The 26,548-nt window shown below is 38.6% G+C and overlaps 1 protein-coding gene across 12 annotated transcripts in view; it reads right to left on the reverse strand.

The window, feature by feature from the left end:
• Positions 1–26,548, reverse strand: part of Mef2c (myocyte enhancer factor 2C) — a 170,097-nt gene that overhangs the window by 75,534 nt on the left and 68,015 nt on the right. For 9 of the 12 annotated variants that reach the window (XM_057790158.1, XM_057790162.1, XM_057790161.1 and 6 more), the window contains 2 exons: positions 19,247–19,442; positions 1,956–2,159 (listed from right to left, as the gene is read on the reverse strand). In XM_057790158.1, the coding sequence (XP_057646141.1) occupies positions 1,956–2,159; positions 19,247–19,300 (258 nt within the window). In that variant the 5' untranslated portion in view covers positions 19,301–19,442. The remainder of the gene's footprint in view (positions 1–1,955; positions 2,160–19,246; positions 19,443–26,548) is intronic. The other 3 variants (XM_057790153.1, XM_057790154.1, XM_057790156.1) reach the window with 1 other exon arrangement.

Raw genomic sequence — 26,548 nt, forward strand, 5'->3', positions numbered from 1 at the left:
TCTCCCCCACCTGCCATTTCTAAAATACAGGAAGGTCAATTCATGAAGAATGAATGTTACTGAGATAACCCATCAGGACATGCTTATAATGTGTTAGATTTATATGTTGTATTCACCCAAAATACTGAGCCTCGGACTCTTGATTTTTCTGGAGAGTTAGAAGTTTAGAGAAATCCAGAGCTTTAATCTGCTTATATCTCATACAAGGCCATGAAATGAGAGCTTTACTACGGTCTTCAATGATTCTTTCAGAAATTATATTGTTGCAAAGGACTTTCAAACTATTTCTGTAGCACTGGAAATGAGACCCAGAGACGCTCTACCATTGAATTGCAATCTTCAGCCCCCCCCCTTTTTTTTTGAGATGAGAAACCTTCAGCGGGAGAAAGAGCCTACTTGCCACATAGCGTGATCCTGCAAATCTCAGACTCTTGACCCAGTGTTCATATGACAGCCTTTATAGAAATCTAACTCTCAGATGTCCCTCCATACAGCACTATGAAAATATCATATGGGGTGCCAAACTGCAAGTCACCCAAGTCATGCAGCACACTCCTCCGCAAAACTCAGCATATGAATCTTCTAGATTATAAACTCACAAAAGCAGAATTTAAAAGTGAACATATTTTTCTCGTCTATCCAGTAAAGTTCTATTGCTCCACATGATATGAAGAGCTGTCTAGTCCAAGGACATCAAGTCCAATGACATATTTTAACTCTCTTTGCTATCTTGGAATATATCATGTTATAGTTGTAGTATGAGACAGGCTTTTGTGTGTGAAGTTCACATACACAGAAGCCCTTGGAGCTTCACAACTAACCAATTCTTTTATGTTTGGTTTTCATTTTTCAGTTTATATGTAGGTATAAAAAGAACTCTTCTAGGGGCTGGAGAGATGGCTTAGTGGTTAAGAGCACTGACTGTTCTTCCAGAGGACCCGGGTTCAATTCCCAGCACCCACATGGCAGCTCACAACTGTCTGAAGATCCAGTTGCAGGGGATCTGACACCTCCACACCAATGCACATAAAATAAAAGTTAAAAAAAATCTTCTAAAGGGAGAAAAATTTCAGTACCAATCTTAAATCTGAGGATTCAGGAAAATGTATGGCTCAAATCACTAGTCAATGAAAAGCGACAAGGACAGAGTATCTTCACCACATACCAAACGTAAGTGTCACTGAACTTTTTCCACTGAAATTGTGTTTGGTCATATCGGGTCAATTTACCAAGTGAAAATAAAACCAATAAATTCAATGCTTTTGAAAACTTCAAATAAAAGCAAAGAAATATTTACAGTTTTCAGTGCTATAATGATATCATTTTGAGGGGATTAGAGACAGGGTTTCTCTGTGTAAAAATCCTGGTAGTCCTGGAACTTGCTTTGTTGACCAGGCTGGCTTCTAACTCACAGACATCCACCTGCCTCTGTCTCCCCAGGGCCACCAGATCCAGTGAAAAAGAACCTTTTGCTAATAGTTGTTTTTTACTTTCTCAGTGAGATAGCCTTTAAAAGAGTGAGTTAGAAAGAAGTGAAGTGTGGAAAGATTATACGGTTGGAACGCATTCACTTGAAAAAATACTTTGATTCTGTAGGGAAACGATTACATACTTAAAGTAAATTGTTAGTATGTAAGAGTTTACCATTTAGATGACATATCATCTGATCACAGTTCCCAACTCTGGTGTTCAGATACACCAGTGGAAAACATTGCCCACTCATGAAACGAGCAGCCCACTGATTTGACCCTGGATCTTGATTTCTAGATCCTAATGGCTCATCATGTTGCCACTTTAACTTTCATTTTGGGAGGAGTTAATCAGGGTGATGCGGTCATAGCTGGGGTAAAAGTCCCGGGACTCTGTATGGGAGCAGAAACATAGAAAAAAAAGATCCTGGGCCAGGCCCACACCACGATTCTGCAGAATCGTAGGCTCACGGCTTGCATGCTCACCTCCACGATGTCTGAGTTCGTCCGGCTCTCGTGCGGCTCATTGTACTCTGTGTATTTGAGCAGCACCTTGTCCATGTCGGTGCTGGCGTACTGGAACAGCTTGTTGGTGCTGTTGAAGATGATCAGCGCGATCTCACAGTCACACAGCACGCTCAGCTCGTAAGCCTTCTTCATCAATCCAAATTTCCTCTTTGTAAATGTCACCTGGAAGAAGAAAGTATTTTTTAAAGGCAAAACACTTATGCGTGTGTGCAGTATGTTTTAACACCAGTTTCTTTTTCTTTTTTAAAACAATGGTGTAGAATCGCCAGAACCTTGGGCGCTAACATGTTCCAAGACAAAGCAAATAATCTAAAAGTGATTTCTGCCTAGAATTCAAAAAGGTGTGATTTCTAGCTAGTGGGAGAACAGTAAACCGTAGATACAAGATTTTGCTCAGGGTGTTGAAATGAAGATGATGGGAGAAACAATTGTGTTTCTTTGAATATCTTAAGATTGTAACTTCAGCATGCTTAACAATTTTCCCAATTATAAATCTAGAAGTTGATTTGTTTTTTAACCATTTGAAGACTGTGCATGACATTATACACTTGGCGTTTTAGATTTATGTGAAAACAACACACACATAAAATTGTTTGGTCTTGTGCCACCTAATTGAGAACACCTGGAGGCTTGTTGGTGTAACTTCTAGGCAGAACCCTCACTCTCCAGAACCTTAGCTGTGCCTGGGAAGTACACAGAATTTCAGTGTCATTCCTTCTTCTACTTCCTATTTTTTTCTCTCAGGTCGGTAACTTTGCCTTTGACCTTGTTTTCTTCTAGTCTGATCTATGAACAAATCCATAATTCCTTCCCTACAAATATTTGTCAAGTTAACGCCTGCCTTTTTCCCAGACGGCCCCGTCACTCACGTTCTTATTACGTCACCTCCCGGCTCCTGCCCTGCTGATGTGTCCCCGTTTAAAATCACTGCCTCCTCAGTTCATCCCATTCTGCAGAACCTCTCCCAACCCTCCTTTCTCTCAGGAACTGTCTCCAACATCTCCTGTTTATTTACTTGCCAATCCCATCAGATGTGAAAGCATGTATTTCACTCTGACATTTTAGTGTTCTTTAAACTTCAGCTTGTCCTGCTGACTAACCCACCCGAAGGCATGAACATCATATATCATAAACCCATATATGGGCCAGTGTTTCCAAGCAACTATATAACATATCATTTCCAGAAAAGACTCCCAGGAAAAGTCGCACAGTTTGATTTGAAAGTAGGCAGGGTAGAGTATCAAAGACCGAGGAAATTTTTTCTTTTTTTTTAATTAATTAATTAATTAATTAATTAAAGTTTTCTGCCTTCTCCCCGCCACCACCTCCCATTTCCCTCCCCCTCCCCCATCAAGTCCCCCTCCCTCATCATCCCTAAGAGTAATCCGGGTTCCCTGCCCTGTGGGAAGTCCAAGGACCACCCACCTCCATCCAGGTCTAGTAAGGTGAGCATCCAAACTGCCTAGGCTCCCACAAAGCCTAAAGAAGGTGAACCCAAAGAAAAACATTTAGGCGATGAAAGGAGACAGAGACAAAGACCCACATTGGAGCACCAGACTGAAATCTCAAGGTCCAAATCAAGAGCAGGAGACAGAGCACGAGCAAGGAACTCAGGACCGCGAGGGGTGCACCCACACACTGAGACAATGGGGATGTTCTATTGAGAACTCACCAAGGCCAGCTGGCCTGGGTCTGAAAAAGCAGGGGATAAAACCGGACTTGCTGAACATAATGGACAATGAGGACTACTGAGAACTCAAGAACAATGGCAATGGGTTTTTGATCCTACTGCACGTACTGGCTTTGTGGGACCGAGGAAACTTTAAGCAATGTGTTGCTTCCAGTTCTATGTCCGACAGTGCCATGTGCTTGTTTTCTTATTTATTTGACAAGTAGATATAATTTTTTGGAAGTAGGCTTTTCAAGGTCATACTTTGGGAGTCTCTGACAGTTAATTTGGCTTTTTTTTTTCTTAATGCAACGGGTCTTGCACAAGTCAGCTCACTTTTGATTTCCATTTGTTCTCAACTCCCAAATCTAGGTTCTAATCCCTTTCTTTTTCTCTTTGTCTCCAGATTACCAATGCACATTCATCAGTTTGGATGTGTCAAAGCATCCCTGGACTATCGCAACCTGCAAAGCCCAGCTTCAGCATTCTCTCTAGTATCTCTTTCTTCCAAATTTCTCATCGCCTCCTAAGCACAGAGTCCCTACCACGGAGAAAATCCGTGTCTTGGTGCAGTGAAGAGCCTCTAGACTGAAGCTGGTTGAGAATGTTGTCCTTCCTGAAGAACTCAGGACCATGCTGTGCTATCTGTGCTGGCTAACTATTTGGAATACAAAGCACTTTAACACAGTCCACACAAGGAAGCCAATCTCTACTTTGATGCTACCTACATTTTAACTTGGGCAAGTTTGCTCCACAGTAACTATCAATGCCTTACCATCTATTTCTTTGCTTATCATCTTTCTAATGTGCATCTTATAGAATAACCTAGCATTCTATTTTCATATCTGATTATTATATTATGTTTTTGTTTTTGTTGTTGTTTTTTCAAGACAAGGTTTCTCTGTAGTTTTGGAGCCTGTCTTGGAATTAGCTCTTGTAGACCAGGCTAACCTTGAACTCACAGAAATCTGTCTGCTCTGCCTCCTGAGTGCTGGCATTAAAGGCATGCACCACCACCGCCCAGCATGATTATTATATTACTTAAGGAAATTCTATCCTGGTTCATTTGGATGAGTTATGATTGACATTAGGATGGGCAGGAGACTTTTCTACTGAAATTGATAAGTAAGTATAATCATTCATTATAGTGATCTATTAAAATATATTTTAACATTTATTTGAGATGCAATTTTAGGCATGGATTTAACTCCATATTTGTGTTTTATTCAGTGAAATGGGCTAAAACGTATGAAATACAGAAGCATGATATAAAACAGTTTCACATATATGGAACCACTTTTAATCAGACTTCATGATCACACAGTGTAGGTAAAATGTCTCAACACGGTATGGTTTCTGTTGTACTCAAATCTCAGAATTTGGCATATTATAAAAATCATCACCATAGTATATTTAGGACAGAAATATCATTAAAACCACTATTTGTGTTTACTCTCAGATGCTTCTCAACGTTTGTGTAGCAAAATAGGTGCTGGATAATGCATACTAATTTAATAATACCTGTCAAAAAAAGTTAGTGCATGCAGCTTCTTTTCATTGAAAGTGCAATTTGAAATAATGACTGTATTAAAGTAGTTAAGAAAACATCTTCAAAATCTACTCTTAGTTGCTCTAAATTTAATTCTGTATTATGTTCATATTCTTCATGCATACTCAAAATGTATTTTATAATGCCTTTTCCCATTGTTCATAGCTAGATAAAATTGTTTTTAAGCATTAAGCTTTCCAAAGAGATCTGAGATATTACTCTTCATTTAAAATATGCCACTCAATGACAAAGATTGCAATTCAGAGCTTTTATACTTAAATATAATAATGCATTGTAATGATTACATTTTTCATAACCTGACAATAGTTTGTAATGGGGACAAGTCCATATTTCTATTTCAATAGCATATTTTGACCTTAGGTGATACAGAATGCTGATTTTACAGCAGTTAAGAAAAGATGCTCTGTTCCAAGTGTTTCCGTCATTCGGGATGCATCGGGAAGAATAAAGACAATATTATCTAAGTGGGCACTGTCATTCAACATCTAGTTTTCAGAATTAAGGAGATTTAATAAATACATTTGCATGACAAGAAGAACTACACTAGCTTTGGCAATTTTATTTTCCCATTGAATCTTTCAATAGCCCCACATTCAAAGATCATGATTTATGAAGATATTTCAACACTAGATTTTATAGTAACCCTAAGCTTTAAGTCCTAGCATATGTATAGATATCACATATTTTAAGTCAACTTTATTAAGGGAAAATGAGAATTTGAAATTGAAATTTGAAATAAAGAAGTAATATATATTGCAGTATATATATATATATACTACAATATATATTGCCACTTTATATAATCCACTTGTAAAGAATTTTTGAAAATTTTGTCAGAGACAGTTTTTGCTGAAGACTTTTCTACAATTGTACCAATTTAGGAGGTACAATAACTATTGAATATTCGTTAGTCTTCTCCATGTCATATATTTGTGCTGACGTTATAATTTCTATTACATAAAAACGGTATTCCTTTAGTTCATGCTATTTCTATGGCTGGAGGAGGAAAATCACCAAATGCTTCAATGTTTAAGGGAATTTTTTTCCTTAAGAACAACATACATCATTTGAACAAAAAAAAATCTATTTCTTCTCATGCCTGATGATTTGGAGTGGCATTATTATCTAGTTGTTTCCCTTTAGCTTTTGTTTTCAGGCCAGATTTCTCTAGAGTGGAAAAGCAAACTGACAGATATTAAACCAATTGAGATAATTGCAAAATAAGGTTTACTCTCCTGAAATTATTTCTCACGTTGTAACTGGTTAAAACTGCTAGCGGGGCTGTGACATCTCCCATTGCTTATGGCCATAAACACTGCAACGTTTAGCGGAAATCATCATGTCTAAGCTGCTTTCAATGCCATATTCAGATAAAAAAATCTTTCTTTCCTCAGTTGAGTTTTCCAGTGTTATATGATTTATCAGTTGATTGATGAGGAATGGTCTCTTCGTGTTGGCACTGACCCTTCTTATTCCAACCTTCCAATTTTTGTGTTGCAAGTGTGTACAGTCATGTACTGGTTCCTCCAATAATGTGTACGAGTCTTTGTTTTCCAGAGCATTCTAACACCATAGAGCTGATTGCTTATGGGTTTGTCCTTCTTGCTGGCTTTTCAGCTCCCAAGACCCTGAGCTGCCTCCGCACAACTAACTTGTGGCTACAGTGTGTGGTTGCTGAATAGTAGATTACAGAATAGAAATACCCTATTTTAAATACTGTTGACTGCCTCAGTATAATTTTCCGTGAAAAGTAGATACTTCCTTTACTTGGCTTTTGGCAATTTAACCTCTTAGAGATAAGATGATTCTGGACTTATAAATATGTAAATATTCTAACAAGTTACTGTCACGAATCTTGAGAGAAGGCAATTATGACTATTTTTTTCCATTTTGAAATTTATATTATGGAAAGCAGAGAATTCCCATAACAGAATACATATGTATAGATTCTCCATACTTCAAGAAAAGTTCAATGAAAAGTGTTTTTGACTCTGTGCCTTGATGATGCATCATGAAGGGTAAAAAATGTGTGAAGACAGATGTTTATATTTATGTTCGTAGACACAGAAAAAAAAGGACTGAAAGATGGGGAAAGATGAGTAAGTCCATAAACTGCCCACTGTGCAAATATAAGGACCCAAGTGTGGGTTCCCAGCACCCACATAAAGGCAGATGTGGTACTCATTTGTGGCCAAGGATAGGGGTGTAGAGTCAGGTGGGTTACTGGAGCTTACTGGCCAGAGAGCCTACTAATCAGTGAGCTTACTGGCCAGAGAGCCTACTAATCAGTGAGCTTACTGGCCAGAGAGCCTAATCAATCAGTGAGCTTACTGGCCAGAGAGCCTAACCAATCAGTGAGCTTACTGGCCAGAGAGCCTAACCAATCAGTGAGCTTACTGGCCAGAGAGCCTAACCAATCAGTGAGCTTACTGGCCAGAGAGCCTAACCAATCAGTGAGCTTACTGGCCAGAGAGCCTAACCAATCAGTGAGCTTACTGGCCAGAGAGCCTAACCAATCAGTGAGTTTACTGGCCAGAGAGCCTAATAAATCAGTGAGCTACAGGTTCAGTGGGAGACTTGGTAATAAATGAGGTGGGGATGACTAAGGAAGACACAGAAAACAGACTTAGAGCCTTTCCATGCATAAGCATGGCACACACATACATGCATACACACATACACAGAAATATTTATTTCCTCCTATCCACTCATGCAGAGGAGGATCTAGGGTTTTGTCAAGCAAACATTAACTGCACATTCTGATGAGTTCTGACTTTTAATAAATATGTATTTGTGCATTTGAGAACTGCTGTCTAGCTGAAGAATTATACTGAAAAGATTAATTAAATAACAAACACTAAGCGTGAAGGAGTCACTAGAAAAGAGTTGTGGAATCCAGTCACTTTCTTATCCTAGGAACCATGTTTAATAAGGCTTTAGGTGAAAATGGAAGGCGTGATTATTAGATCTGCATGTAACATAGATGCAGAAAGCAGAGCTAACTTTATATGTGGCAGAGCTTCTACAGACTTTAAGAAGTTGAGTTACAAATAAACTGAATCAAACAGGTGATTCTGAAATTTTCATTCATAGATTTTTTTTTTTAAATGATCGCTTTGAGAAACATGATAGATGGGTTTTGGGAAAAGATCTAAGTTTATAGCTTCCCACAGTGGGAATAAATTATCTTTACTGACCTGTTAGAGTAGTCTTTGGTGACTATATCATGTGCTATAAGTTATGCTCTAGCAGATGTTGACAAAAATCAGGCCATTGATAGAATAAGGAAAAGGTTGATGTGAGGGTCTGCAACTAATTCTGGAGGAAAAGCCATTGAAGATTTTTGCTACAGATATTTCAGAATGCCAGAAGCCAAATGCTGAACATTTTCCCAGGCCAGAAGTTCCATGCCCAGATGATAAAGCAGGTGCATCTTGTCTTGTTCTAGGAAGGAAAGTACTGTTGGATATCACCCACTCAAGAGAATGTGCAGTAATGAGAGAGAGGAGTGGCGCTCAACTTAATGCCCTCATTCTTGATCTTGTTCTAGTACAGCTTGATGTTGATGTCCAAACAGTGTGTTTCCAGGCTGACCAAGAACCTGGTCTATAACCCTTCTGCAAATTTCACATCTTCACACCCTATGCCTAGGAGGTGTCAACTTTTGTGTAGAGAATAATATGAGTGATTTGTAATAATGTTCAAAACAAGTACCCTCTACTGTAGTTTCACCCTCTGTAGCCCTTATGCTTTAGAAACTTAAACTTATCAGTTCATCATAATCATCACTTATAACTTCCATAAACCAAGAAGTAATACGTCATTGGGATTTTGTGATTAGGATCCATCCACTTTTGCTACCTCTATTCACTTATGTTTAGAGTGTCTCAACTGTTCATGTTTTCCTTGATAGATGGAGACATCTTCCATTCATCATTGTAATTTAAAGTACAAAAATAATAACTAATATTTATTGGATGAATGGCTAGATGCATGGAGGAACTGTTCATGTATTCTTTATAAGATGGAGTTTTTAAAATAAATTCTCATATACACTCGGAGTAAATGAAAAGTAAGCTTACCACCAACAGGGGACACGTTCACATAGTTCTATGCTCTTGTCATTCTAACTTACAGTGAAAATATACATTCCCTGAAACTGAGCCAAATAGAAAACCCGAATGGCGTCATATAGTCTATAACATGTAATTGTTTTAGACAAGAACATTGGCATTGCTGAATTTTTTTTAAAAAAATGGTCAAAGACTGTTTGACAACATTTAATAGTGTCTCCAGTAGGCTGTAGTAGGCAGCTTATTACCTCCCTTTCTCGGGTGGATACTGTACATACAGTGGCCTTATGTAAAACGATACACCTAGTCCCCAGATGAGCTAGCAATGATGCCTTTCCATACACAGTGTGTGTTTCTCATCATGCTTTCCCTATTCTAGGCAGGAGCTCCTCGTAGCCTAGACTCAGCCGAGTGTCAACTGAGTGTGTAAATGCACAATTTTCATCGTCTTTAATGATCATCAGACACTCTCCAGAGAACAGATCTCTTACGAAGAGCATAAGCATATAAAGGTAGCTTCCTAAGTTAAAATAAATAAAATAATGCTATCAATATTAAATTGAGAACCAGTGGTTCTGTAGCCATGGCTGCTCTTAGACACTCAAGCTGTTCCCACGAAAGCTGGTGAGAACCACATACAAGCATGAGTAGGCACATACTATTTCTATATTTATAGATGTTTCAGTTTCCCAAAATGGGAAGTACTTTGGCTGGCAGCAAATATATCTCTGCTCACAGCTAAAATAAAAGTAATGGAACTCTGGTTTCCACATAGACATTGCCACACAGGCAGTTTAAATATCAAGTTTTAAAAGCAGAGGACTGGTCTGTGTGTTTTCCCCTTGGCAGGGAAATGAGCTTGGTAGATGGTACCTTGGAAAGCGTACCGTGTGATCTTTGCCTTCCATGCACTTGTCCCTCATCCCTTCACATTCTGAGACATCTCCGAAGAACTCAGCTCTGTGTTAACAAAGGGAATCCTTGTACCTTACTGGAAGAAGTTCTGAAGGAATGAAAGAGACAGAACTTTGCAAACAATAACTACCACACACCAAAGAATTTTGGAGGCCCAAACCTTGAATTTAAGACTATCTCAAAGGGATGCAACACTAACGTTGTACAGATTCTGAAATCACAGTACTTGAAGCCTAATCCTGATGAAACTATTTTTTATTCAATGAATGACGTCAATCTTAACCCATCCACCCTCCTTCCCACCCACCCTCCTCCATTCCTTCCCTCTCCCAAATTTTTTTTCTCCCTTCCATTCTTTCTTTCCTTCTTCCCTTCCTTTCTTCCATTCTTTTTTCCTTCCTTCCTCCCTCCCTCCTCCCTTCCCTCCCTCCCTTCCTATCTTCCTTCTGTTCTTCCTTCCTTCTTTCTTTCCTCCCTTCCTTCCTGCCTTTTTTCCCCCAGTGCTTGCGTCAAAACCAGAGCTTTCTGTAAATGGGTAAGCATTCTACTACTGCACAACTCAATCCCACAATCAGATTTTTAACTCATAAAGTAATAAAGTAATTGTTGTTTATTTTGGAATACATTAGGAAATACCCGATTTACTCTATTTTTAATGTTTTTCCATTTTCCCATATTCCAAATTATTAATATAACTTCTTTATATGGAAATATTGCAGACCTCACCCATTTCATCCCTCGTCTGTACCAAGATAGTCTCCACTTTCCTAAGTTGAGGGAGATGAATGAGTGATGAGTGACAAGAGGAGCAGTTCATAGAGACAATGTGCGCTGTAATAATCCATGAGCCACTGGGTCTTCCCATGTGTTTAACGGGTCAGGGATGGAGTCGAGCGTCTGTAACGACAATCTCTAATTGAAAAAAGGAAAACAGCCTTCTAAATGCTCCATTTTGCCCTCCCTTGCTCCTGTCAGTAAGTAATGGCACAACTGTTCTGAGTATTCCTCTTTAGTTTTATTTTGTTTAATTCAGTCTGTCATTAGAAGGGCTCCGAGCTCTAGGCCTGATGATTACTCTCAGTGGGAGGAAGTAATGCCATCGCAGACTTGTGCTCTAGACAAGCGCTCCTTTATACAATGCCGGGGCCTGCCATCCTAATGAAAGGCTCTTTAAAGAGCAGCGAGGGCTTCTTTTAAGCAGACTGCTACCATGTGCTTCCAACCCTCCAGCACCACTTGCGATGATGAGACAGCAGTGTGTTCTGTTGCAAAGGAGACCATTGTCCTCCTTAGCCTCCAGCAAACTGAGCCTGTTTCAGTGAAAGACACCAAGATTTCCACAGGATTTTTAGCAGTGGTCCCTAACCTCCCCAACACAATAAACCAATTAAAATACAGGGCTCAGTGTACAGAATAGAGGACTCTACCAGCCCCTTATCCTAAGTCAACACCTACTATCTCAAGATAAAAATTTAAAACTTTTGCATTGGTATTTTGTGGGTGGATAATAAATAGGAGATTATATCACAAATAACCAAGTGCCCATTGAAGACCGTAGGCTTTAAAAGTTGTTTTTGTGGACTTCTGATACATTTGTTTATGTAAGGAAAGGGAAGGCAGTATCAATCATTCAATTTGTCAGGGCTTAAAAGAGTGGCCAATTGCAAGGTATAGCAATGCTCTACACTGTAGAAAAGAATACTATCATTCAGTACTTTAGACATGTGCTGTCCAGGTCTGAACATTCCTTAAAGAGCTGACCTTTAGTAAGTACCCCTGCAGCAGCAGTTACAGGCTACTGCGCTGCCCTTCGTCTTTCGAAGAGACATAATTTGAAGTGGAGAAGAATCAAATAATCCAGATTAATATTGGGGGAAGGGGCACAAAAGCATGTTTACTAGTTCAACAGAGCCAAAATGTGCGTAAGTTAAAGGTCACAGACTCCTTCATTCCCTGCTGAGCAAACTCAGGAAGCACATTTGTCTATGCTTTCCTGTCATAACAGGAAGAGAGTAACTTCTTCCTTCCCACAATGGCTTCAGTTTTACCTCCCAAGTCCAATATTTTCTCCCTGAGGGCCTTCCAAACCAATCCCTGCAACACAGAAGGCAGGAGGCTGCCTCAGCTGTAGTTTCCAAACACGTACATTTGTTGAAATGTTATTTAAATGTTAGTGATTTCTTATGCTAAACTGTTCCAAATTAAAATTAAAAGTCGAATTTCCAAACATCTAAATTGGTTTCTCTTATTCCCATTAGATGGTCTAACATATTTCAAGAGCAACACAAATACACACTACAAATGCGAATTTTTAATCTTCCGTTTAATTTTGTTATTTATTTTATTTTTTGCTGTAGCCATTACTTTTGAAAAAAAAAACCAAGAGCTTATAAATATTTTTCAAAAAGTACAATGGGTTATAAACTTTGGAATAATGCTCTTACCAAAAGGCTGAAAGAATTGCATTTTAAATGAATAAATTATGCAGCTAAACTGAGTTTTGTCTGCAAAGGACATGGCTTTTAAAATGTTTACCAATGTTTCTTTATAATTTACAGTTCAGAAGAGCTTCCTTAGTTTATGGGGTCTATTTTCAATGTCCGTTTTCCTAGTGTGGGTTTCTCAGTAAAACTACGTCGCATTTGGTGTGTGCATGCGCTAAGCACGAGGTGACTTGAAAAAGAAACGGTGTGAGCACGTGTTCGCAGAGACCAACAGGCCACTCATTGCCACTTTCTACAAAAACCTTGGAATATCTGAGGTGCACTAAATTAGTCTTACAACTTTTAAGATGTTTCCCTCTGAAGAGAAATGATGTCAGATACAGAAACTAGAAATGAGACAATGAACAACCCTAGCACGTAGAGAAAGCACTTATTTCTCACATGGAGAACATTTTCCATTTGAGAATTTAGCCTTTCTTGGATTTTCTACAAAATTTAAGAAAGTATGGACAACAGTTGGGACAATCTAATAAAAGATTTGTTTCCTTCATTATTCTGAGATTAACTAGCGAAAGAATAAGGATGCATAGGGGAACTATCCCATAGATATTTCCCGTCTGCCTCAGTGTGGCCTAAACTTGGATCTGATCAATACCTTTCTTACCACAGTCATGATGTGCCCTCATTTCATTTACACAGAGTGACCTCAGCATAATTTTTATACAAGTTCAGGGAAGATTATGATCTGCTAAAATATTTTATTAAGGAAAAAAGGAAAATAATCATTCTTATGAGGCATATACAAACTTACTTGGCCTGAGACAAAAAAAAAAAAATCAAGATTTTCTTTTCATTGGCCCTCCTATTCACAAGCTCCGAGCAGGGTGAGGAGTCCTCATTGAAGAAGAGGATCTCAGCTGCAGAGTCTCAGCTAGCACTGGCAAGGATGAAAACGCTGGTTTCTGGTGACATGGGAGGAAATGCCTTTCCAAGGGACTGTCACCTCTACTCTCCAAGACAGACTTAAGAACCTTTGTGAAAGCAATCAATTTACATTTCTCAACTATGTGGTTCTCTACATTTGAAGAGTGAATCTATCACAATTTCAATAAGCTTTATTTAGATAAATAGATATAAATTCCAAATTTAGAATTGTAGCCAGCCCTTTTTGGTTTTTTTGCTCATATTCTGAATACCATCTCAACGTGAAGTCACACTAAAAGTTCCTGTGAAACTTGAGCTAAATTTTTAAAAACAGAAAGTAGTTAAAGGCAGGTTTTATCTTTTTGTTTTGTTTTGTTTTCTTCCTTCTTTCCTTTTTTTATCACCCAAGGGAATTGTCATAATTTTTATTGTTCAGTTCAGTGCAAAATATACCAAATTTAGCTGGAAAAAGAAAAAAAAAACACGTCATTTTGTACACATGACCAGAGGCAGTATCCACACTGAGTACACTTCTGCAGGCCTTCCCCAACTCACCGCATGTAGATGGGTCAGGAAAGAAACAGCTAGAAGCCCAATAAAAAGGGATGCTAGAAAACTTAAGAACCTTGAGTCATTTTACTTTGTAAAAGGATTCTTCTTTCTTATTAAAGGGAATGATACTGGCTGTCTTTAATATGGATTCAAGTTATTGTACTGATAATTATGTGGAATGTTCTTTGATGGCAAAAAACAAAGCACCAGATCTAAAGGAAGCAAATGAAACTTGAGGCATTTAAATATATATATATTGTGTATATATGTATATATACACAAACTTACTATTTTAGGCCCTAGATGTGCTATGTGCAAATACTTCCTTCTTGCAGTTATTCATGTATTTAGATGTCTTTTAATAACAAGTTGCACAAAAATATTGGAATTTATTTATTTTAACCCTTTCAAAGTAGGAAATCTAAAAAATTCAGTACAAAAATATGAGCAAATAGGTTTAGGCTTACTTAGCATTCAGCATTTCTCTACATTGTTCTTCCTAATGGGGCAGATTTCTAATTATATTTTGTTTGTTAAAGTGAGTCATATAAAAACTAATAAAAATTCCAATTGTTTCAAGCACTAAATTCAAAATATGCAACATATGAAAAAGATCAAGACTATATGGCTGCCTAATCAGTGAGAATCAAAGGTTCAAAAGAGGAAAAACGAAGAGGGAGAGACTGAAAACGAGGTTACCATAAGCTTGAAGGCAGAAGTGATAAAAATGGTGAAAAGTGTTTTAAAAACTATTCAGCCAGCAGTACACACTTGAAAATTGTGTTACCACACACACAGGGTTTAGGAACTGACTTCCACCCACCCCAGTCATAAGACCTGAATTGTGCGTGGCTTGTGTGCTCTTCCTTCCCCGCCCACAGACCATACTGTCTGCAGCCACATTGCTCTGGATGGCTGGCTAGCGCTCTCAGTGTTCTTGCTTTACTCTCCTCCACTCCCCTCCTGACATTCTTTTATGGTGGAGCTCCCTTGGAGTGACACCTAGCAACTTTTCTTTCAGATGTTACACAGCACAGGAGCTGTTTAGATGGGAATCATGATGGCTGTAAGAAACAGTGGCTTAGAGGACATGAGTCATAATGGGAGGAGCAAACGTGTGCATTTATTGATCACTTTGCGTACCAGGCTGCTCAGATACATCGCTTCATATCTTAGCACCAGGACATGCTGGCTACCATTAGTTAATCCTTGCTCTACTCATTAAGTTCAGAGACACTGCATAATCTGCCAGGGAGTTATCTTATTTTAGTGTGTGTAATATACTATAAAATCTATTAAGCTACTGGAACTGGAAAGTAATATTACTAAGTGTAAGGCTGAGACTAGAAACAGGTTTGTATATCGCTGAAAGTTAGACTCCTGTCTATTATATGTTATAGGATGCAATATGATATGACTAGAAAAAGACATGAAGTAAAGTCTTGCTCTTTTAATCATTTAGTTATGATAGATATTTAGTTTCCTGACATCATTGAAAGATGTATGTTTTGTTTTGAATATGAGGAATGTGAGACTGGATCTTGCGCATTTTCTGCTCTTTACTGTAGAATCTTGGCCAGTTATCCTGAACTGAAGAGGATTCTCTAAGCTGTTCAGGATGTCCCACAGTGTGGAGCCCCTCATGATTCTAGTCACACGCCAGGCTCAGGCCTGCTAGCTGTGTTCTGAATCCTCAGCCATGCCTTTTCGTATCTCAAGCCTTAGAAATTCTGGTCTTTCTAGAATGATGTAGCTCCCATATTTGCACCTGCTTGGAGAAGCCATATTCCGAGGCTGAGCGGTAAATAAAGTACCCAAACTGCTCTTTCATAATACTCTGCTGAGTTCATTCTTAGCCCATAAGTGACATGTGTGTTCTATATTTCCATAGTTCATGTCCATTTCAGTCTACCACAAGTCTACAAACTACGGCCCCCTCAACAAATCTAGCCTGCCTTTGCTTTGTCAGTGACATTTTCTTACTGAATCTAGACACATATCCATTTAGATATTGTCTATGTCTACACTCAAAGCACCAAAGAAGAGCTCCAAGGCTGAATCAGAGATGGCATAGGCTCATAACACAAACAACCAGGTAGTATTTGCGGCCTGGATGTTTACAGAACACGTTGCCCATCCCTAGATGAGACTGCTATTCTTAAGTGAATATTTTCTTTTGGGAAGGGTACACTGCAATAAAACTTGTTGACTTAATAAATAAATAAATAACATCCAGCTATAAAATAGGATTACTAAGGATTAAACGGAATAATTTACATGTCATCCTTGGAAACTAATTGGTAATGACTTTCATCAAGCTGTCTGAATGTATCTGTAAGATAAATTGGCAATTCATGAGTTTGTTGCACGTATTAACTTGAGAAACTTGATGAAAGTTAAGAAATTGACTTTATAAAATTGGAAACTGAAAAATGTAAAGTACAAAAAGATTTTGATTTTTTTTTTTGGTTTTTCGAGACAGGGTTTCTCTGTGGTTTCGGAGCCTGTCCTGGAACTAGCTCTTGTAGACCAGGCTGGTCTCGAACTCACAGAGATCCGCCTGCCTCTGCCTCCCAAGTGCTGTCATTAAAGGCGTGCACCACCACCGCCCGGCTAAGATTTTGAATTTTTGTCCTCTTTCAATTTCTAGCCTTTTACACTGTTTTATGTTTCTAAGTTGGGTTTGGAGATTTAGTCATTGTCTACTTGTAAAAGAGACAGGAAAGGCAGAACTCAATGTAAATGGCCTCTGTCTTAAGACAGCTTCATCTTTCTGAAGCACAGTGTACTAATAAGTTCTGTGGTATTTCAGGGCTCACTTTGGGTTAGCATTTCTTTTCCTGCAGAAGCTCGCACTATTCTGTACATGGTCAAATACACAAACGCAAAGGCAGAAAGAACAGTGCTCACTGCTTTCAAGAAGAAACAGCAGTGAGCCTCCGTGTGAGGTCCTACCAGGCCACCTCAGTGGGGCAGCTTCAGAAAGAGCAAAGCTGCTGACATTTTTCTTTTCAACATGTGAACACACAATTTAAAGGGAGCACAGGTTAGGGGTCCCTCCGCACATTTGCTGGTTTTCATTATCAGAAGTGACCTACATACTTTATGCCCTTTTCCAAGTGGCTCTTTTGACCACTCTCACAGAAAATGAGAGATGAGCAGGACCAACATTACCATGAATGACAGCTCTTTAACGCCGTCAATAGTCATCTTAAACAACCACCGAAACATAGCTTAGAACACAGTGATGTCATTTTTATTAATTTACTTCAACAGTGTTCGATTAAAAGGTCTGTTGTACACACAGATTGAGGAAAATGATACGTTGACTCCGAATCCTACAGAATAAAATCAATCCGTAATACTTTCTAAAAAAAAAATCAAACTAAGCTGAATTTAAATACTTTTTCCCTTCCTAAAAATATTATGACTTCTATTATAGGTAAGAGTATCTACAAGTATAGATCAGTACAACTCTATGGAAATATTTAAACTTGTTCTCTCAGGAATAGAATGTGATAATTCTTGTATCTCTATGGATGTTTTTTTTTTTCCCCTTAGGAAGAATAGTAAAAGCCCACACAAGTCAACCCCACAGTTGTTCTTCTTTGTAAGTAAAAAGAAGATAGAATGAAGCTCACGAAGCTAGAAAATAGGTCATATTCTTAATAAACTACAAATATTAATTCATGGCTTTTTTTTTCCTCTAACCAAAACAGATTGTGGTCCAAATGACAAGGCCCCCACCGTTAATGGTATGAGATGTTCAATACTGCAGCTTTAATTTCAGCTTCAAGCTATAAACAAATACAAAATTGGGGTTTAATTCTAACATGGATATTGCTTTTTGTCTTAGCCTACAACAATAGACAATCTGTATGAAAACACTGATAGATTCCTTCGTGAATTTTATATTTTTCATCATTTAACTCAATATTAAGTTCAAAGCGATTCAAGTCCTGTGAACCTTAGAAGACATTCTAGTTTAGGAAAAAGTATAATTTTAAAAAAAATAGAAAAATCTTCCTAGTTCTTGGCAGCCCACTGGCTTTTTATAAAGAGGTCATCTATACAGATGACATAATAAAAAAATAATTTCTATTCATTATAATCTGTAAGTGTGTGCAATATTGTGTTTTAAAACTGAATTTACTCTCGTGTTACAAGAGGTAACAGGGACCTAACAGAAGGTGAGTCATTATTCGGGAGCCTGTTGAACCTATTCCGGGTCATAAATGGGCAGCAGCGGAGTGGGGTGTGTGTGTTGGGGGACGGATCTCTCCTCTCTTAAGACCAAGGAATAGGTTCATTGTGTGAATGCCACCGTGGGGGCCCAGGACAACTATAATTCCTCTCAAGGACTGTCACCTGATATTCAACAAAGTGTTGTGTCCAAACTGGCTGCCTACCCTCCCAAAGCCCAAGCCCTCTTTCCAGCATAAGGGAAAAGTCAGACTGCAGGCACTCATGAAGCACATATAGGAAGTCTTCAGAACAGTCTGTGTCTTACAGACATTATCACTGGAGTTGTAGAAAAAAACCAAGAGTACCATGTTTATAAAATTCGGAATTTAGAGAAAATATGAGTTAACAGGATGTTCTTGTCTATATGCTTTGCGCAGTTAATATCTCCTGTGGGTGTTTTCTTTGTTGTTAGAAGCATCTGGAAATGTTAGAAGTTGACCTCAGTCTCTCCTTTGTGATGAATAGAAAGCAAGTCACTTTGCGGAGAGGATATTTAGGCAATACTACAAACTGTAAAGCGAATGAGGACTAGTTCCCATGAATGTAAGAATATCTTTGTTTGATGACGTGTTCAGTATTGCAATTCTACACTTATAAAGCTGTTCTTGTCATACAAATACAACTTTCATTTACATCTTGAGGCAGTGCAAAGTGAACAATCACAAATCTTTAAAAGATACTTCTAATGGTTTAATGTGATTTTTCTTTTCTCTTCTGTTGGCAAGACATGAAAATCTCAACACTTAAACTGGATTCTTTGAGCTCACAGAGCTTCTGTTGATGGATGTTGATAAGTTCAAGATGTTTCTAGTACCTTGAACACTAGGAAAGGACACAAAGGGCCACCTCTCACTCACCTGTCTGTTACGCTCATCCATAATCCTCGTGATCTGAATCTTTTTTCTCCCCATAGTCCCCGTGTTTCTTCTCTCTCTCGTCCCTGAAATTATGTATTTTTTCCTTCCTTTTCTTTCTCTTTCCTGTTTCCTTCAAACACGTTTCCTTCTTCAGCACGTGCACAGCTCAGTTCCCAAATCCTTGCATTCGTTCCTGCTGAAAAAAATGAAAGCCAGTAAACAGTAGTTCCACGCAAGCCATTGAACAGTAGTTCCACGCAAGCCACTGAACAGTAGTTCCACGCAGGCTACTCAACAGTAGTTCCACGCAGGCCACTAAACAGTAGTTCCACACAAGCTGCTAAACAGTAGTTCCACATAAGCCACTAAACAGTTCCACAGCAAGTCCGTGTCCTAAGAACTAACATGGTCTTCCAACTTCAGCAAGGAAATAGGCTGCACTGAAGCATAACAATAAAACAAATGAAAATAACTATTTGTTCAAAGCACATGGTACATCACACACAGGAGCATATACACAGGGGTGGATTGCTTTTATAATTAAAACAATCTCATAAGTAATTTAAGAAGTCATTTAAATGATGAAAACTGTGTTTTAAAACCTAACACTTGAAAAGAACTGTATTTTTTGTAAAGAGCTTCTTAATATTTTTAATGAAATTAGGTGACAATTTTCACCCCTCTGTTATGAAAAATTACCTAAATCAGAGAGTTAATGAACCTTTATATACCTGTGTATGCTAAGTAGGGCATCTAATTCATTTCTGAATGGAAAACAATCTCGTGTTTTGACAGCAGAGGTGATAACGTCCCTAGTTATGCAAATAGGATGGACAATTATGAAAGTGCTCTCTGATATATGTAAATGTCAACTAATTTAAAACTAAATCCTTTAATCTTATTTTACGAAGATCACTGCAGAGAACACAGGAAAAGTAATATGGGATGTTTCATCTTATGTTCAAGCATCGCTTAGCAGTGAGAGCATTTCCTCTGGGAAACCTTTACACTGTCCATTAAAACAATACTCAAAAATGATGGTTACTGATAAGAGATAAGTGGTGCAAAAATTAACATTATTATCTCATTTGTAACTATATACTTTTTAATAATAGACCATCCGCCCTCTAAATTTAAATGTTTAAAAGAGACATATCATATCTCCTTAGGGAGTCAGACAAAAATTACAGAAGCTTGATATTATATACCAGAGAGCTCTAGGTCATGAATTAAAATTAAAATAATGATTATCAATTACATGGCAAACCCAAAGAGCACAGAATATTAAAAGTCTATATTTTACTCTGTTTAAAATGACGTCTAAAAATATTTGCACATAATGAAAGTGAATTGCTCTGAAATGGAAGTTGACCAGGGAGCATCCCACAATGCTTGCTTCATTTGCAAGCAGCGGCTTCAGTTATTTTGTCTCCTCTCATGTCAGTGGCTACAACTACTTTACACACTGCTCGGAACTTCTCTGTTGACGCTAGTTAGTCTGTGACAGCGGACCTGAAAAATTCCCACACGTATTATGTAACGCTAAACCACTGTCCTGGCTACTTAATAGATTATTTGGCTCGAGTTCAAGGTCCTTGGGACAGAAAAGGCTGTTAGATACTTGGTCTGATCCTTAGCTGCCTTTAAATTTCTTTATTCTTCGTCACCTTAAGTACATTTTTTTAAAAATATAAGTTTAGGTAATTATCTAATTGCGGAGGCTATTACGATATAATTAGTTCTGCTGGATTAAGCTCTGCTTAATCACTGAGACTATCCACTCTCCTTTGCCCAGTGTCTTTGTACTGAACGGCAGCTCACTTCAGCCTCTTGGCATACACATGGGAGCAGCACCAGGATCAGCCTGTGCTTATCAAAGATGATGACTCCAGCCACAGTTTTCAACGTTACCACAGTTCTAAAGTTTTGAACTTCATATAAACACATATCGACTGTATGAATCGCTCCCAACCTAAAGACACTGCTGTAAGACACCAAGATCACATTCACGAAGAACCTACAGAGCACAATACATCAGACTTTCAACAGCGCTGAACAGTCTACCCATTTAGTCCTAGAAATGGCCCTAAAGATCACACAGCTGGGAACCTTTTCTGCATTCCCTATTGTCTTACCCAAGAAGAAGGCAGCAGTCCAGAATAGTATTTCCCATGCATGTGCAAGACCCCAAAGAGACAATCAGGCTTTCTCCACCACAGAAAAAAACTATCCATGAACCCCAGTTAAAGCCCTATGGGCACATCCCCCTTCCCTTCTCTTAGCAGAGGCCAGTGTTGCTATCGGCTTACTGGGCTGTGCCTGCCTAAGCGCTTACTCACGTTAGGTGGAAGGTCAGGGCAAACAGATTAGAGTGCAGAGGCATGGGGGAGAGGAGGTCAGCAGCTACAGACCTTGATTCAAAACACTTATAACCAAGCCTGTGGGGAGACACCCCTGACAAAGACTTCTCCTTAGAGCCAGACTGTGTTCTGACCACCAAATGCAAAAACCACCCCTCCACATCACCACCCAGCATTTTTCAACTTGGAAGACACTGTTTAGAAGGAGCCAAGTGACATGTTGGTTTGTTTGCTTTTATTCTTAAAACACAACGGGGAATATTCGTTTAGAAATACATCTATAAATGTACCAACATGCTTACATGTGCATGCTTACACACATACATGAAATGATTGGGGAACATGCCACTGAAAATAGGCTCCTTGTTGAAATATGCCTGGTATGGAGAAAGATGGAAATTTAAAGCTAATTTAACTTTTATTTTGTTTGCTGTCAAGGGCAATATTCAACTTACTAACTGCAGTGTTGCTTTCTGAGCATTCATAAAATGCAGCACTGTATAAAGTCCACATGCAGAACAGCAAGACAGCAATGCTGTGGCAATTTGTGGAAGACATCTCCACATTTCAAGGCTATCAGTTAAAATTCAAAGAACTAGGAAGGTCAGCACCTGCACACAAATTTTTTAACTTTTATTTTTTTAGTATAACTATTTATTAGCCTGATTTTTACATAAAAACGTACTGCATGGTTGTTTCTAGTATTAATTTTCAGGAGGGCTAGAGAAAAAAAAGATGATTATTACCACAGTAACCTGTTTGGTTGTCTCACAGAAATGTGAAAAAAGAATATTAATAATTTAAATACATATAGCGGCATTTCGGTCACAGTAAGAACTTTCACTATGTATAATCAATCTCAGGCTTATTCTGGACGCTACAGTTTTCACATGAAGGAACCGCTCTTGGAAAATGACAGTTACGGAGAAACAGTCAAAACTTTGAACAAGAAGGAAAGAAAAAGAACACTTTATGGAGTTACAGGTTGCACTTTTTCCTCTTTTGCCAGCTTAAATAAAAAGGTAAAATCCATCTGCTTACTAAAAAGGGGAACTTCGGTTCGGCAGGCTTCTTCTCACTTCGAGACTGCCATAAGCAGACAGATGAAGGCAGAGTGCTTTGAGACCCTCGCAGAGAGTACTTCTCTTGCAGGCCCCCTCATTTTCAAACAAGCCGGCTTGATTGACATGCACCTCCCCCTTCTTCCTTCTCCCACTCTGTCTTGCCCTCTTCCCTTCCTCCCTCCTTCCCTTAAGCAAATCCCTCCCAGTAACAGAAGAATCTTGACAGAATGGCAGGAAACACGCACAGACTGGGCAGGGAAGGATGTGATGTCAGCGACCGCAAACAATAAAAGGTGCAAAGGTGCTTCCTTCCCTAAACTGCTCCTCAAGTGTAAAATGGGAACCAAAACTCTCCACTTCCTTCTCTGAGCAGAGCAGGCTGGTATGCAGCACACCCCACATTCGGGCTTTGGGGTGGCTCAGATAAAGGACAGCAAGGGAAAGGCAGAGCAGAGGTACAAGGTGTCTAATTTCTGTCTTTCCAACACCTGAGAAAAAGGCATTCCAGTTCTAGGTCAATGTTTCGTTGTGATTGCCTTAAGAAATCAATATGAGAAAATAAATAGACTAAGTCGCCATGGGGAAAGCAGATACACACCCAGTGCCATCTACCCCGTCTTTAGTAAATGACACCACAGACTTTGAATTTACACTTTGAAGCAAATGAAGATTTCTACACAAGGAAAGAAACAAAACACAAGAATTACGACTTTTGGGAACTAAATGAATCAGGATGGCAGTAAAGAATGTTCATTGGTAATATGCATTGATAATTTACTTAGTCCCACACCTAAAAAGAAAGATCAGGGAGTAAGAAAAGAATTCGTGTTACTGAGACTCTCAGGGTACCTTAAAAAAGATCCAATTAGCAATCAAAGAAATTAACACAAACTTTCAGTCTATGGTGAAACTATTTTAATCTCATCACTGCTTGGCTCTTTCTTACATAGAAATGGCAGTCTACCCTAAAGTTTCTGTAGGAAGAAAACCACATAGCAACTGGGTCTGAGTCATCATCAAATTTCAATCACCTTCCCACAACACTTTGATTTAGAAATTAAACATAACCTTCAGTTACGTGTTTTGATCGTAGAGTGAGACTCCCATGCCACATTAAAAGTTGTGGGAAGAAATTAATTCTCTGCTGCTAAAATTACCATTGCAAAGCATGTATTTTTGTTCCAATAAGTACAGTGCACTCACTTAACCAAAACAGCCTATGGACAAGGCTAAAACATTAGAATATGCAAGGTCAATCTGCAAGGAAAGAATTCTGGATTTCTTTTATTCAGATTGGCAAGTACCATTTCCACTGACTCACATTTGCCTCACCATCTGAAGACCTTGTTTTGTAAAACTTAAGGCTGTAAATTAGGCATGCTGTGTTATACAAGAAATAGCATTGTTAAGTCAACGAAAGGCCCATGTACAGCAAGAGGAGAGAGTAATGCATGCCTTGTCTCTGTGAGCCTGTGTTTGTTACTGACTCAAGTGATTCAGTGATCCACTACCATTTCAAGTGGGAAGCTTTGCTCTTTCCTTGCGTTTAGATACATTAAACTTTCTACTTTATGATTTGTTTGAAAGACATATGAGGCGCGCAATTATACTTTGGTTAAAAAGAACTAGCAGAACGTACCTATTTTCCCTTAAGAGCTTCAAATGAAATAACCCAATTATTATTCTTAGCAATGCTTGACTGTGTGATGAGAAGTATTTCTTTGGTCCTGAAAATTACTCTATTTTTCTCTAAGTTCCCCATACATTTTAAAGAACAGAGTGCAGGTAATTTTAAAGCCACATAGCTGAAGCACATCTTCCTGAGAGTATAGAACGGCTGTTTTTTTTTTTCTCTAGATAAACACCACTGTGCCAGACATTCATTTCTCAACTGATAGAATTTAGTATCAATATGATAAATTCTGAATCGTCTTTAAGAGTCACTGTCAGTATTACCCATATAAATAGCAAATACAGTTGGCTTAAAACAAAACAAGTTCTTACTTCTCTGTCCTTCCTACCACAGGGTATTTGCAATTCCTTCTGTCTGGAATGTTCCCTCCCTTCCATGTGTACTCAACTCTTCTTCTGTCTCAGGTCTCAGTTCCAGCTTCCTAAGTGTTTCCTTTGGATAAATTCTCAAAGCACCAAGTCACTCTCCTTTGCCATTAGAGGAAGGAGGGAGGAATCAAATGTTAATTTTGTAGTCCCAGGCTCTATCTTAGCATCAGGTAAACAGTAGGAACTAATCATTACCACTTGCTTAACTGAACTCTCTTTATCAACGCCTGCACCTCTCATCTGAGGTATTTACTAGCTATTTTTAATAACTAGTACTGAGAACTTTTTCTCTTATTTTGCATATATAGAAAAAAAACTGGCAACCCTGGTTAAACCTTAGTAACCTTCATCATGCTGTACAGTATCTCATAGATAGAATAAGAATATATTTCACAGAAGTGAAAGCTGAATTAATCTGTGAATTAAGAAACTGGGGGGACTTAGATACCAGGTAACTGCAGCATGATAATCAAATCCTGCACTTAAGAGTTTTCATGTCCTACCTCAAACTGGGAAAACACGTTTTTATTTTCAAATGGTTCTAGCCCCATTAAATACAACACTATAAAAGTGTAGGGTGTGTAGTGGTGCCAGGAGCGTGGATCCCCTACACTCTTGTAAGTTGGTTTTCATGTTCATGTTTGGATTAAGGTTAGTTGCGATGTCATCTCCATACACACAGCATGGAGACCTCACTTCCCATTTACATTGCTAACAGCAAGTGTTCAATGAAGGAAAATAAACATACAGTGTCATGTAGACCTGAGACTTTCTTTTAGGGATCACCCTGGATCAGGCTGCAAATGTAGAACTAACTAGGGAAATACATCAATTTCCCAGTGACCACAACTGCTGGAGACTCCACGTGAGAGCTTCTAGTCCTACTTCAGTATCTATCCCCAAGGACGAAAGGAGATGAAATGTATGTCAGAAATATAATAAGGCTAAAACGGAGCTCGCCTTGAAAACCCCTGCAATTAATTTAATACAGGGGCCTAACCTACTGTTCGCCCTTATGCAAATCAGCATATTTACACAACGCCAGAATTTAGGAGCAACATACCTCCAGACAACTGCACAGCGTTACAAACAATTTAACAAACATAAGGAAACACAGCTTCCCTGTCACAATTATCCATGCCATATTCTTCCTTGGACATTTTCCCCTACTGTAGTTAAAATGGCATCCTGCATTCTCCAAGCCAAAATAAATTCCGAATGGTCTAAATATGTCAAAAACCTCATACTCTTCAACGACGTGACAGCTTTTAGTATTTCCATATCAGACAGATTATGTAATTAACGCAGCAGGCTTCTACCATGTCTTTGTTTCTCTAAGCTCCGAAAGCCACTTAGGGCTCTGGCAAGGTTTTGCAGGAAGGTAGAGCTGTGTGAGCTACCATGCAGCATCACACACTGGGGTCTCTGCTCCAGCGCTACCCAGCACGTGCAGCTGGATGGCTTTGCTGGTGTTACTGAACAAAACAAGAGAAGCAACGTTCTCCACCAGCAGTGAAACTAAGTTGTCCATCTCCAAAGCCAGTTCCGCCTGAGGTGCTACATGTTGCTAACATACATTTCCATTTTATTAGGGTAAAAATCAAATTCCAAAGCATCTTATGTTCTCTTAGGAAAAAATGTTATTTTTCTCAATCTTTAGTGTATTGTATTTAATGATTAAAATGGAAATATGCTATAAATGTTTTCCTCTTGGAAGCTTGTCTGTGTTGAGCACATTTTTCAGATTTATTAGTGTGTGTGTGTGTGTGTGTGTATAGACACATGCACAGTATGTGGAAGAACACAAGTCAGTCTTT

Source organism: Chionomys nivalis, chromosome 15 (genome assembly GCF_950005125.1).
Source record: "Chionomys nivalis chromosome 15, mChiNiv1.1, whole genome shotgun sequence".
NCBI classification, from domain to species: domain Eukaryota; kingdom Metazoa; phylum Chordata; class Mammalia; order Rodentia; family Cricetidae; genus Chionomys; species Chionomys nivalis.